The sequence below is a fragment of the Rhipicephalus sanguineus genome, chromosome 1, assembly GCF_013339695.2.
Source record: "Rhipicephalus sanguineus isolate Rsan-2018 chromosome 1, BIME_Rsan_1.4, whole genome shotgun sequence".
Classification (NCBI taxonomy): domain Eukaryota; kingdom Metazoa; phylum Arthropoda; class Arachnida; order Ixodida; family Ixodidae; genus Rhipicephalus; species Rhipicephalus sanguineus.
In genome coordinates, this window is record NC_051176.1 from 336,180,390 (window position 1) to 336,193,362 (window position 12,973).

Here is a 12,973-nt window from a genome sequence, read left to right on the forward strand (position 1 = left end):
CTACATCAAACCACGCCAGATAATGCCGGCCATCACTAAACCTCGAACTACGAAGAAGCGCTCTGCAGACCGGGCATCATTTAGAGCGCATACAACAGTCTTTATTTGTCTGTCTACGCGATCGGCACAGTTTTAAATACATGGCCCAGAGCAGGACAAAAACCTTCCCGCGTGTCCCCTGCCCGAGTCGGGATGCCGCACAATGACCGGCTACCCGTTAGGCTTACAGTGCCGCCCAAGTAATCCTGCTACTGCGGTAGAGGAAATAACCACAACCGAATCTTTCTACGAAACTCGACTACTTCGAACGCGGCGGCAGCGCAAAAACGCAGGGATGACACTATTTTACACAGCTATATGCTGCCGCCAAGCGCCCGGTACCCCACGATGCCGCCTACAGCAAGGAGACAATGAGCTGACCCCCCCCTCTGAAACGCCAACATCAGTAACTAGTTTTTTACGCGGAATATCTCAAAATAGGTCAAATGGTCTTTGGACTCACCTGTCGCGCTCTTTGCACAGCATCCGCGAACGCTGCACTAGGATCGTACCCACTAGAAATATTTGATTGTGGCGGCGCAACCGCGGTAAAATCCGACATGCTGCAAGACCTCAATATGGCGGTTGTACATTTGTCACGTGATCTGCTAATCCACGTCGGAAGAAAACCCGAGAGAAAAAGGCGAGAAACGATCGAGGCGGATTGGTCGCCTTGCAACTACAACACAACAAAAATATATATTTTAAAAATTCATTCCCTAGGTTACAAATTTTACACATTTATAACATGTTGTTTAAGTTATAGTTATGATTACATTTCATTTTGCAAAACTTTTTGTAGCGAGTAAAAATTGTACCGTAGCGCGTTTTAATTCATCCTGCCCCGCGTGCGCGGCTGTTTCGTTTGTGCAAGTCCGGTTCACGCTACACATGTGTAAAATCGTTTATGTTTCTTGTACCAAGGCAAGTGAGCGTCAATTTCATGTGTGCATTCCGTTTTCTGCAGCTGTCGCACTCATATGCTAGCAATATACGTAATTCGGCGTTGACAGGGGCACATGAGCGGTCTTTTGTTCACACTAATGTCCACGAGTTGTCATAAGGCTGTGTCTAGCGTTTCGTCCACACGCAATGATTTAATTTGCCGAAGTTACGTCCAGCGTTTCGCGATGCGCATTTTACTCACCATTTTGACAGTGTCAGTGGTTAGCCCCTGGCACTGGAGCGCCAGTAACACACGTTGCCGCTTCGCGGTGAACCTCCGGCGATCTCACTATTTCGCTCGTGTAATTTCAAATGAACTAAAGCGAATCTTTGTCCCAATGCTAACATTTTAACTAGTAAAATCGCCCTTATGGCTGTAGATGCTGCAATCATTGCGTAGGCATTATATGTATATTGTTATCTATCAGACAGGGGAACCTTAGCAGTATCGTTGGAATATTCTTTCAAAAATCTGCTTGCGCAGACTGACTTGGCCGAAGACGGTTAAGAATTAGCTAAGAAAAGAGAAGTCAAACATACCTTTCATGCTTTTTATAGATAATGCGGGCATCCACAACACAACAGTGTTGTGTCACATTTTTTTTCCCCACATATCAGGCTGTTTTCATGCTGGAAGGGTTGCCGGATGTTGCTGTGTTGGGTGTGCTAACTGTGGAGTGGCAACTTCATTATATTTTTCCTTAATGATAATGTAGACTCATGGAGACAATGTCATAATGACTTCTGCTGAGCTGATATTATCGTTTTATTGACAGAGTACACTGCAAGCAGCTCAGAGAGTTCGAGGAAAGAGGCAGCGCAGAACACTCGGGTACTTTGATGCCGTGCATCGCTTTTGCCCTATTGGCAGGTGTAAATTGTAGTCGTCCATGCTGGAAAATTTAGCATCTATCTGGGGCCTTATTCTGACACGATCACCTTCAGTGTCACTCTGCGTAACGTAGAATTTCGCATGTCCAATGACCGAAGGTCTGGTTGCCTGCCTTTCCTCAATCAGCCAGCCCTGAAAGCATCATGGTGACATCTCCAACTAAAATATGGCCCTTGATATAATCCATGCTTTCTATGACAAATGATGCATACTTCACTTATGGACATCACTGTCAATGTTGTAGGCGTGCACTGGAGTATGAAAAAAAGATGTATCTAGGTATAGAATCACACAACTCAAAAAGGTTTTTCTACTTGTCAATCTGAAGGCCATAGTACATTGCTTTGCCTGGAGGGATAGAGGAATTTTGTGTCTAAAATGCTTGCGACAAAGCAAGCAACTTCAAGAGAGCCAGTGGTTGTCACTACATTTGACACTTGTGCTAACCAGGCTGTCGGCATGTGCGAAGTGTGCCTTCTTGCCTTTGTTGTTGCTTCATGTGCAATCACTGTAAAAAACTGGCGACTTAGTCTAAAAGTGTCCCTGAGCTGTGCAGCATATCCTCGCACTTTTATTCCAAGGTGAATATCTCTGGCTAGCCCATATTCCCAGTTCTTGAGTACGCACTGCACACGATTCCAGTGGCAATGAAGGGGCCCTTCGTTTGTGGAAGAACACGCAGGAGACAAATGGCTGATTTTCTCATGCGAGTAGTACATAGTCACATAGCCCATTTCTTTCTCAGTGTAGTAGTGCACCATTCTTGTACCCAACACCTTTTCACGGCTCTTCTGGGCACAACTCCTCATTTTATAAGTTGATGGCCATGAAATTATGCTGCTTAACACTTTCATGACCACAGAAAAGTCGGTTGTTTTTGGGTAGTCCAGGAAATATTTTTTTCCTGTCAGAAATTGATTAACGGTAAAGTGCAGGGTATCAAATTATGGAGGAAGAATTGGTCTTTTCAACAGTATTAATTTCAAACAACAGATCCATTTCAAACAGTATCAAAAAATCAAAACAAAAAAATATAAAAAAGAAAAAAATTCATGAGAACATCAGTGCTACTCTGCACAGGGTAAACATAACAAAAAAATCGAAATATATGTTTTGATCACAGCCCCGCCACTGTGGTCTAGTGGTTATGACGCTCGACTGCTGACCCGAAGGTCGCGGGATCGAATCCCAGCCGCTGTGGCTGCATTTTCGATGGAAGCGAAAATGTACGAGGCCCGTGTACTTAGATTTAGGTGCACGTTAAAGAACCCCAGGTAATCGAATTTTCCGGAGCCCTCCACTACGGCGTTTCTCATAATATATCGTGGTTTGGGACGTTAAACCCCAGATATTATTATTTATGTTTTGGACACAAAGCCCTTATAGAATAATACTGCAAATATAAGCTCTGTAAGTACGAAAGTTATTGAATACATGGAATGCCATGTATTCTGAAACAATGTATCCCATTACAGTCCTCATGATAAGACAGGAGATTGTACAGCAGTGGAGCTTAAAGGGACTGACAACTGGCCAGAATGTGTGATTAGATCCTTGTGGTAATGAAAAGACTGTGAATTATAGTGACAGATTCAGCATCCTTTTCGCGATGGAATGAATTATATTTTCAATCGTGTTTAAAAGTAAAAAAGAAACGGTGTGTTGCGCAGCTTATACTCACGGACATGTTTTCTTGGCAGTGAAGGGAAAGCTATGGGGCGCAGCTTCTTACATGCACGCCTACGCGAAGTAGTCCGGCTTGGCGCGTGTCTCGTACCGCTGTGGAAAGTGATGGCTCCGTGCAATCAGCATTGCATAACCGACGCAGACGCCACTTCGCGTCTGAGGCACATGTAAGAGGCGGAACTTTCTAGTGCATGCAAAAACACAAAGTAACAACGTAAAAAGTGAAATAAAAAAGTATCTTACTGGTGTTGCTGCGTCCTGTCCAAAAGAGCTACACATAGAAAAAAGGAGTAGTTTTTATACCTTACGTAGAGAAAATACGGACGCAATTGTGGAACTACATTCATTGGCGGTAGGATACACGCAATTTGGCTCTGTAGTCTTCGCTTCGTTGCCAAGAAAAGTTGCCGAGTTTAGCAGAAGAGCCTTCAAGCTGGATTATGGAGTCGTTGACTTTGCTGTACATAGTCTGATGCTTTCATGCACACCACAATCAGTGCCCGAAATTGGAGTAGGTAGGTATTATTATTCCATCCCTGCTTTATTCTGTGTTGCTTACGGGGCAAAAGGAGTTGCACACCGAGGAGCCTTCGCGGCAACTAGTGAAACATGTTGAGCCGTGGCGCATGCGCACGGTGTGCACGCATGCACAGCAAAGCACTGCAGACAAAAACGAACTGCTCTCGCCCTCGCCTCCCACTGCTTGCAACATGTTGTGTGTATACAACTTCATAGTCGCCGCATATTGGCCATTTAGAATGTGTATGTTTCACGGCGTAGTCCACGTTACCATTCCGTGATTCATTACTGAGAACTAAAAACAGTCAGCCAAGGAAAGTATAGATGTTATTCGTAGTAATTGTGATATAAGTGAGAAGACATTAAAGCGGACGAAAAGATAAAAAAAGAAAGCAAGTTATCTTTTCGCCCACTTCAGTTTCTTCTCATTTGTATCAGAATTACATGAATGACATCCCTATACTTTCCTTGGCTTGATTGTCTGTTAGTTCTCATTAATGTTGTGTCTAACAAAGAAAAACGAGCCTTTAAAATCCCCCTTTCATTCATTGGATTAGACGCTCTAACCTGTAAGCTCTCTGTTGCGCTAAAGAAAACAGGTACCATAAAAATTGGTTTTCGGTCCCTTTAAAGTACGTTCTGAGTGTCAAACATTTGTACATTCAGACAGTCATATGTTAGCATCATAATGACTGCTTTGTTCTGTGCAGCCTAGCACATCTCTTGTATCACACAAGCAATGCAGTGTATTTGGTGAATTATGTTCTGTGAAGAAAGCTTTGGTAAGCAGGCAATTGCTAAGCTAAAAGGTAAAGACTTTGCATGTTGATTTGACACATAACAGAAAAGAAAAGAATTGCCTCGACTCAGATTATTCCATACTTGATACCAGTACACAGTGAGCATATCCTCAGCAGGATTCAGTGTGGGTCAAATGCAAAAACAAATGCTGCAGTGTACTTGGATATAGGTGCATGTCAAAAAAATAAAAAAGCATGTGGTCACAAATTGATACGGCACCCTCCACTTACTGGATTCCTCATAACTACAGTGTTGCTTTGGGACATTAATCTTGACAAATTAATATTCGCCAGAGTGGCTTTTGCGTTGCACAGTGTGAAATAGCTCCCTGTTCATTGTCATTTAAGGGGGGACATGGCTTGTGGAGACCAAAAATCATCAAAGAAAAAAAAGTTTTTTTATTACATTATTGAGATTACAGCTATTCTTTCGCATGAAAGCCCAACAAAGTCTTATAAGATCAGTATTTCATCTGCTGTTTAGATCGTGCAACGAGTACGAGCTGAACGTTAAATGTATTGGGTCACTTACTTAGCTTGTCTGAGTGATATCTCATGATTTAGAACAGCTAGGGCTGTAAATACTTCACAAAGTCCAAGCCGTGTATCACAAGTGCTGAGAGCAGAAATTTTCCTGCTCATAGATTTTAAAATTTGATTTTCTTTTTTCTTTATGGTAGTCATGGTAAAAACATCGATTTCTTTCATCTGCAGAATGACAAGTTGTGATTCAATCTGAAAACTTTTTGCAGCGTTGCACTTAATGCATATTGTAGTATCTAGCTATTTGATATTGCATTTTCTGTGGCCGGTTTTCCTTTTATGTCTCCAGAAAACAATAGAGAGGCAGCTTTGAGTATCTCATAAACCACTGCACCTACAAACAAATTACTGCATATTTGCGATCAGCTTGCAAAACTTAACAAGTCTACTTCGTTTCATCAGGTTTGGACACAAAGTACAGTAAATCTCTCCACAAGCCATGTCCCCCCTTAAAACCTTCGATGGCAGAGAGTGCAACAAGCAAGGTGGCAGCATACTGAAGCATTAATATGTCCTACTTCTCTGTTTTCTCTAGAGGCAATGGGGCAAGGGAAGAACTTGCAATCATCGCTCACGGAGTTGTACGAGGTGAATTTTTAATAACATAAACATACATCGAGGCTCTCAAACAATAATGCACAATGGTGGAAAGCTTCCGACCCCCGCTTACACTTTCAAAAAGAAGAAATTGTACCATCCAATGGGTGTAAATTTATTCATACAACCTCCACCGGTCTGTGATCAACAATAAAGTTCATCTGTTCAACATCTGTCACCGTTCCACAAAAAATATACGTCAGAAAATACATTTGGCTATTTCTGTCTTTTGTAGACATTGTGACAACTGACCATCTACCAAAAAAAAACAAGCAAGGGTATAGTCCAAAATGCCCGCTGCAATGCCAACAAAAAGTGAATAATCATAAATATATTTGCCAACTATAGTTGGATGCAACTTAAAAAGGCAGGAGAGGCCCCACCCAGATGACCATTGTGCGACCGCCAATTGCCTACTAAAGAAATAGTACCACTGATGATGTCAGCGTAAAATGCACACCAACTGGTGCAGGCTCGTGTTCACCCACCATTGAGGAGAAAATACCGCTGCCTTCTAAAGTTGCACCCGACTATATAGTACATACTGAAAACAGTGACCCAATGAGTCATAAATAGCATTACAAAGATAGGCTAACTAGCACTGACAAAAAAAAAAACGCATGCGAAAGCATTTGTAGTGTATACGTGAAACATGAGAACCATAAAAAAAACGTGAAATACATGCACAACAGCATTTACTTGCATGTGAGTGAGCATCGATCAAAGGTGTAAGCAAAAAGCATACAGAAAAAATGGGCAAAAAGCCTGTAAAAGCCACGCGAAATTCATTTAAGCTTAAAAGCATGTTGCTGTTTCATACCACTTCTGCACATAGTCGAGCCATCCAACCAAAAAAATAATACCCAAAACATTATTTGTGAAGGCTGCATCTGCTTGCCTTTGCTGCTGCTTATAGAGCAAGGGGAAAAAAAAAAGCACCTTTGCCATCTAAGCACGGACTGTGCAGGCAATGTGATCGAGTGCAGTGTGCACAGCTGCTTATGCATCCCCGTCAACAGTGCACGAGTTTTGCCATACTTAACATTAGCAATTTTCTGCACGCATGACCCATCTGCAGAACAGTATAGACTTTTTAAAAAAGAATTGTTGACATATTTTCCGACTTGTAAAAACTTTGCCTCAGGCATATTACGCATGAAACAACACTTGCTCTACAATGTTTTAACTTGCTAGCTAAAGAGCCCCTCACCAGATTTCGGCATTGCAAATATAGACTTTAGAGAACGGAAATTTGGGCAAGTTGGTTTGCATTCATTTTAACAACAGCGCAGCAACGCGAGGACAGAATGAAAGAAATAACGGGACGGGCACTGGCCCGTTGTTTCTTTCATTCTGTCCTCGTGTTGCTGCGCTGTTTTTATAATGAATGCAAATATAGACGTCTAGATCGAGTTAAAGTGGTTGCTTGGGCGTGTTGGTACGACATTGCAGAAAGAAAGCAGTGCGAAAGACGGAACACCAGAAAAAGGAAGACACAAGCTACAGCGCTGTAGTTTGTATCTTCCTTTTTCTGGTGTTCCGCCTTTCGCGCTGTTTTCTTTCCACTAGATCAAGTGTTTATGATCCTGCCTGCAAGGCTATGAACACAATGCACGGCACGAAAACAGCTTGTAAATTTTTTAGAAAATCCTGCAAGCGCTTTCTCTCTAGAAACTCCCTGCCGCCATCCAGGCTTTGTATTACATAGTGCATGGAAGAACAGCAAAAAAGAAAGACAAACACACACATAGCGCTCTATGCCTTTCTCTCTCTCTCTCTCTCTCTCTTTTTTTTTTTTTTGTCCTCCTTTATTGTGTGCTAGGTATACGAAGTCGGGAATGACCAACTAACCCAAACTGCCACACTTGCCAACTGTAGTCGAGGTCGCTTGCACAAATGCTTCTGTCACTGCTGTCACTGCCTGCAACCTAACTGACCTTGGACTCTTACTTCGTTTAGTCGTACAAATGTAAAATACACAGTGCCACTACTGGATGCATGCTGCACAAGTCAAAAAGAATGTCGACAGTGAAGCTCCCGTCTTGGCAAGCATGCCAAAGAAACATTTCACTTTCGCTTATCTTCTCGATAATGAACCCATCTTCAAATAATTTTGCAGTAAAATGCTCCCTACACACAACACCTTGTAACTTTGTCCAGTGTATAGCCAGACTTCATTTCATCAACAATGTTGTGATGTTATGATCTCTCTTGTTAGTATAACTATAGATATGATGATATTGCTCAAAAAAAAAAAAGTTAACAAGAGTGCTGTTTTTCTATTCCCCAGTTGTGCTCGCATGTGTTAGCTGCAACAATCACTCGCAGGAATGTCAAGTCACTGTATTGTGATGTCACAATGTGTCCGATCTCCTTAGTAAAATTTCGGATTGGTTCACAGAAACAAGCACACTATTACAGCAAATTACTTAAAATTCTTTCATGCTTGCCACTATTTTTTTTAGCTTTAGCATGCTTGCACGACTTAAAGCACCAGCAATAATAAATCAAAAAAAAGAAAACGTCTAAAGATGGCATTTCAGTATATGAAGGTCAAGGTGTGAGGATGGGAAACAAAATTGACAGAAAAACACTTGTAACTTAATTCATTATCTGAAATGCAACGGTGCATCAGACACTGCGAGCTACAAAGGACAAAATTTTTTCGTTGTGCAAGTTTTGAGATATGAATGATGCAAGTTAAAGCTGAGAAAGAGCACACTTGTGGAGGACACGTATCAAAACAACACCCATCCTGTAGGCATGCTCATTGTACCAATGAGATCAATATGTGCACTGGGAACGTTAGTACTGCCTGCAATACGCAGAAGTGCAGTACGCAGGAGTGTCAAGTAGTATGTAGTAGCATGGCCTGAGGGTATGGGAGCTGAGAGGGAGACCGGCGGCAAAGAGGTGTTGAAGCAGTGACATTCAGCGTTTTCTTGAATGACCATTTGAATGCATCTGTTCATCTGCATGTGAACGGTGACTGTGTAGACTGAGCAATAGCTAGGGTTCTGTGTGATTGAAGGTGTTTTATATTAAAGTCAAGTAAGAACCATTCAAAGCTCATCTTCTATTAACGTGATGCATTTACGGTGCTCTCAAGGGACCCAAGACAGGTTTTGAGATATTTTTAATATATAGTCTAGGACAATGAAATTTTTGTTGTTTACATGGTTGTTTATGCTAATTTCAAATGTCTAATCAGTTTTATAGTGAGTTGCATAATGTTTCTTCTGTATCATGACAATGTGTAAAATGTAACTCTTCTTGCACCCATTTTTCTCCCGCTAAACTTCCATATTTATGAGCCATAAATGGCTCATATTCCTCCACATCAACTGTATAATGTCAAAGACTCACAAAAAAATGTGTGTGCAAAATATCTCATTGCACGTGAAAAGTTAGAATCTGAGAAGTCTTAAAATGTTCAGTCCCTAGTAATCACTAACTTGAAATTCATAATTATATCACGATACCAAAATTTGAAGAAGAGAACGGCACTCTTCATGTGTTAAGGAATATGTGGGGGAAATTTCGTTCAGATCCGACCATCAGAAGTACCAAAAACACCATGTCCAAACTGAAGAAGTTGCCGAAAATTGCATCTTGAGAAAAACTCATTTTAAATGTAAAATTTAAAGCTTGTCTATGTGGCATTGATATGCTTTTTAAAATTATTTCTTCCTTCATGAGAGCTTGGGAATGATGGTTATTGTGAGCATGTGGCTTGGTGAACTCCTCACATGAATTGCAATGGCGAACAGTCATACGATGTCAGCCAGGAGACTCTAGACAATGTTCATGCAGTTTTTAATAGCCACATTGTGCTATTCATACGCGATTTTAACCCTATTCCAGTTCAAATAAAATCTTTGATTTTTTAGATGCGAAGCAGCTTTTGCTCGGGGCTGTGTCTGTAGTTCCATTGGCGACTGTCCCCTTTCTACCACCTAGCATGGCCATCTGAGCATGCGCTCGCGCCAAGGAGAAATCTTCTTCCTCTTGTTCTTCGACCGCCTTGATAATAGGGAGTTTTAGCTTGTAACGTATACTTCTTTACATTACTGTTACCGGATTACGTTTACCGTTTTACAGGAACTCGAGTTTTAGTAGTTTTTTAGCTGCCCAAACGTAAACCTTTACGTTGGCGCAAACAATTAAATGGTGATGATAACAGCATTTAATTTAGATAATATTGAATTACGCTGCGGCAAAATCATAAGAGAGGTTTTTAGCGTGTGCAGTATCCCGGTATAAGCGAAGGGGTGTAGCAATACCAGGTTACCCGGCGATGGTGTCGACATCTTGTGACGCTTCTCGCAACCACAATCATGGACACGTTTGTTTTCACTTGGTGTTCTTGAGGGGAAAAAATTATTAAAAAGGCAACTCATTCGTAATAATGCCGCTGCAAGGCATTTACATTGGGAGTAGAATGCCCAATGTTTCTGCAATAACAATTTTGTGCTCGCCTGGTACACCTTGGCCCCACTAGATGGCGCCACCTATCCAGCCTGTCAGCATCTTTAGGCCTCTCACATTTGCAGATTCGGTATTCTACATCGCTCTAGCCTCGGTAATCCGGCTGAAATAAGGTGATCGTAAGTGGCGCTCGCACTTCGGCTTATTTTGACTCGGCGGCTGGAGTCTCCGTGAAGTGGATATCGCGAGTAGCCACGAACGAAGGTGGATTTGCGAGATAGGGCCGTAAACGTAAAGCCTATCAGGCGAGTAGTTTACGTTCCGTAAACCTTTACGTTCCGTAAAGGTTCACGCATGCGCAGATTCCATCCGGTATCCTGTAACACGGTAACGTAAAGAAGTAAAGGTTACAAGCTAAAGCTCCCTAATGATACGTGCAGAGCACTTAAGGGGCCTGAGCTGCCGTATACTGTCCTAGCTTGGCGTAACGCAGACAAAACCATGTGTGCTGGCACGCGCTAGCGCGTTTGGGCCTGTGTAAGGGGCTGGGTAAGACGCTGTGGCCTGTCCCCCTTACGCTCTCTCAGCAATCACGTGATGGCATCGGGGAATGAGATTCTGCAGATGCGCGATGAACCAACGCATTGTATCCTAGTCAGAACACGCTGGCACGCGCTAGCGCATGCCAAGATTCTGCAAACCGCTGAATTCTGCTGAACGAGATTCTGCAGACGCGCGATGAACCTGCGTGGCGTGCTCCAACAAGAGTTCGGGACGAGTAACAGCAACAGCAACTACAGTGAATTCATGGTGTGCTCCACTTGCTAGGGCACGTTAACATCGGGCAAGGTGCCCGCGAGGAACGGAACTTTAAGTCGACCCATGCGCTGCTTCATCCCCACATGGTTGCCTTTAGTGGGATATGGTGTAATTTTTTCGTCATGAAAGCAGGGAAACTCAACCTGACAAAATAAGTAAAAATAAAAAATCTAACTTTTGTAAAACTGTGCGTTTTTCAAGTAGCATCTCCCCTAAATGTACAGACACATGGCCTGTAAAATGTGTTATCATGTGTCACAAATACTACAATACTGTGCATATAGAACGGTGCAGACTTTCGGCAGTATTGTTTCTCTTGTAATGTGAAGCTCACTTGTGGTCACGTCAGATACACATGCGACATCCCATTATTCCATGCTCTTTATGGTAGATAACTACACTTGTAGCAGTGAAACGAATCTCAATGTGACATATACATTTTTAAAGTAAACCAGCAGGCATAAAAATTGTGGAAAAATAAACTCGAGAAAAAGCTGTAGGTTTCTCAGTGGATATGCATGTTTTACTGTCGATAACTAGCAGGCCCTCATTACATACCCTACTGTCCATAGGAATGAAGGAAAGATGACTTTTTTTAAGGGCTCGTCACATTTACATTCCTTTCTTCATCACTTTCTTTCATCATTCATCACTTTCTTCACATTTATATTCCAATTATTACAAATAACATCTCCTATACTTTCCTTGGCATTATGGTCTGTTAGTTCTCATTAATATTGTGTCCATAGGAAGTAATACCAGCAGCCACCCACAGACTTCTTGCCTTTGATGAAAAAGACTATCCTACATGTCAGTGCAAAGGATGCTTTTGACACACAACAAAAGGCAGAAACAGGGCAAGAAGGAGACACTACTAACTGCTGCAAGTGCTTAAATGGGCTCGCATATTGCCTTCGATGGCTTGTTTTAGCCATATGTACAGGTTGTGGCAAAAATACAATAGCAAATGCGCTGCTGTGCTCAGTCGTTTTAAAATGCTGAAACTAAATTACATATTTCACACATTCCGCAACTTCTTCTGGTTGAATGTTACAAAGCGAATTTTCAATTCTGAGTGCCTGCAGGCCCCTTTAAGAAAACATTTGGCTTCAATGCATGCATAAAGCAGTACTATAGATTACAGCGATGTCTTTGTGGTGCAGCTTTATGTTCTATGACCGGGTTGAGCGTTTGTACAGTGTTTTTTCTAAATAAATAATGCTGTTTGCTCTATACTACTCCTAGATGTACGTACAGCAGTGTGCAATTAAAGAGACACTAAAGGCAAATAACAATTTATGTCAGAGAGAAAGCTCAATGTATGACAACTTCTAAAACGGCAATATTATCGACAGCAGTGCTTTACTTACCGAAAAATTAAGCTAAATGTATCACATGATGAGCGCCACGAGTGGGACATTTTCGAAGTGATCCCAATGACGTATGAGAGTCTGCCTACAATAAATCGCTAGTAATCAAACTAGCAACAATAAAAAAAGAACCTTCCGTGCATCAAAAGACGTAATAAAATGCTGTTTGTTCGTTTCCGTTTGATTCATGGAAAAAAGAACCTGTGTGGCGTTGCCGTGGGGGACGGCGCACGTGGTTCAAAGGTTTCGTTTTCGCCGAACTGCGCTTCGCCCGGCGCCCTGCTTCGCTCACACGGTCGAGTCTCAGTAGTAGTTTCGGGATCGCATACTGCCGC

At 42.1% G+C, this 12,973-nt stretch overlaps 1 protein-coding gene across 2 annotated transcripts in view; it reads right to left on the bottom strand.

The window, feature by feature from the left end:
* LOC119379577 (far upstream element-binding protein 1) overlaps positions 1-654 on the bottom strand; it is a 61,537-nt gene extending 60,883 nt beyond the window's left edge. For both annotated transcript variants that reach the window (XM_049412024.1, XM_049412023.1), the window contains exon 1: positions 503-654. In XM_049412024.1, the coding sequence (XP_049267981.1) occupies positions 503-601 (99 nt within the window). In that variant the 5' untranslated portion in view covers positions 602-654. The remainder of the gene's footprint in view (positions 1-502) is intronic.
* Positions 655-12,973: the final 12,319 nt, after the last annotated feature.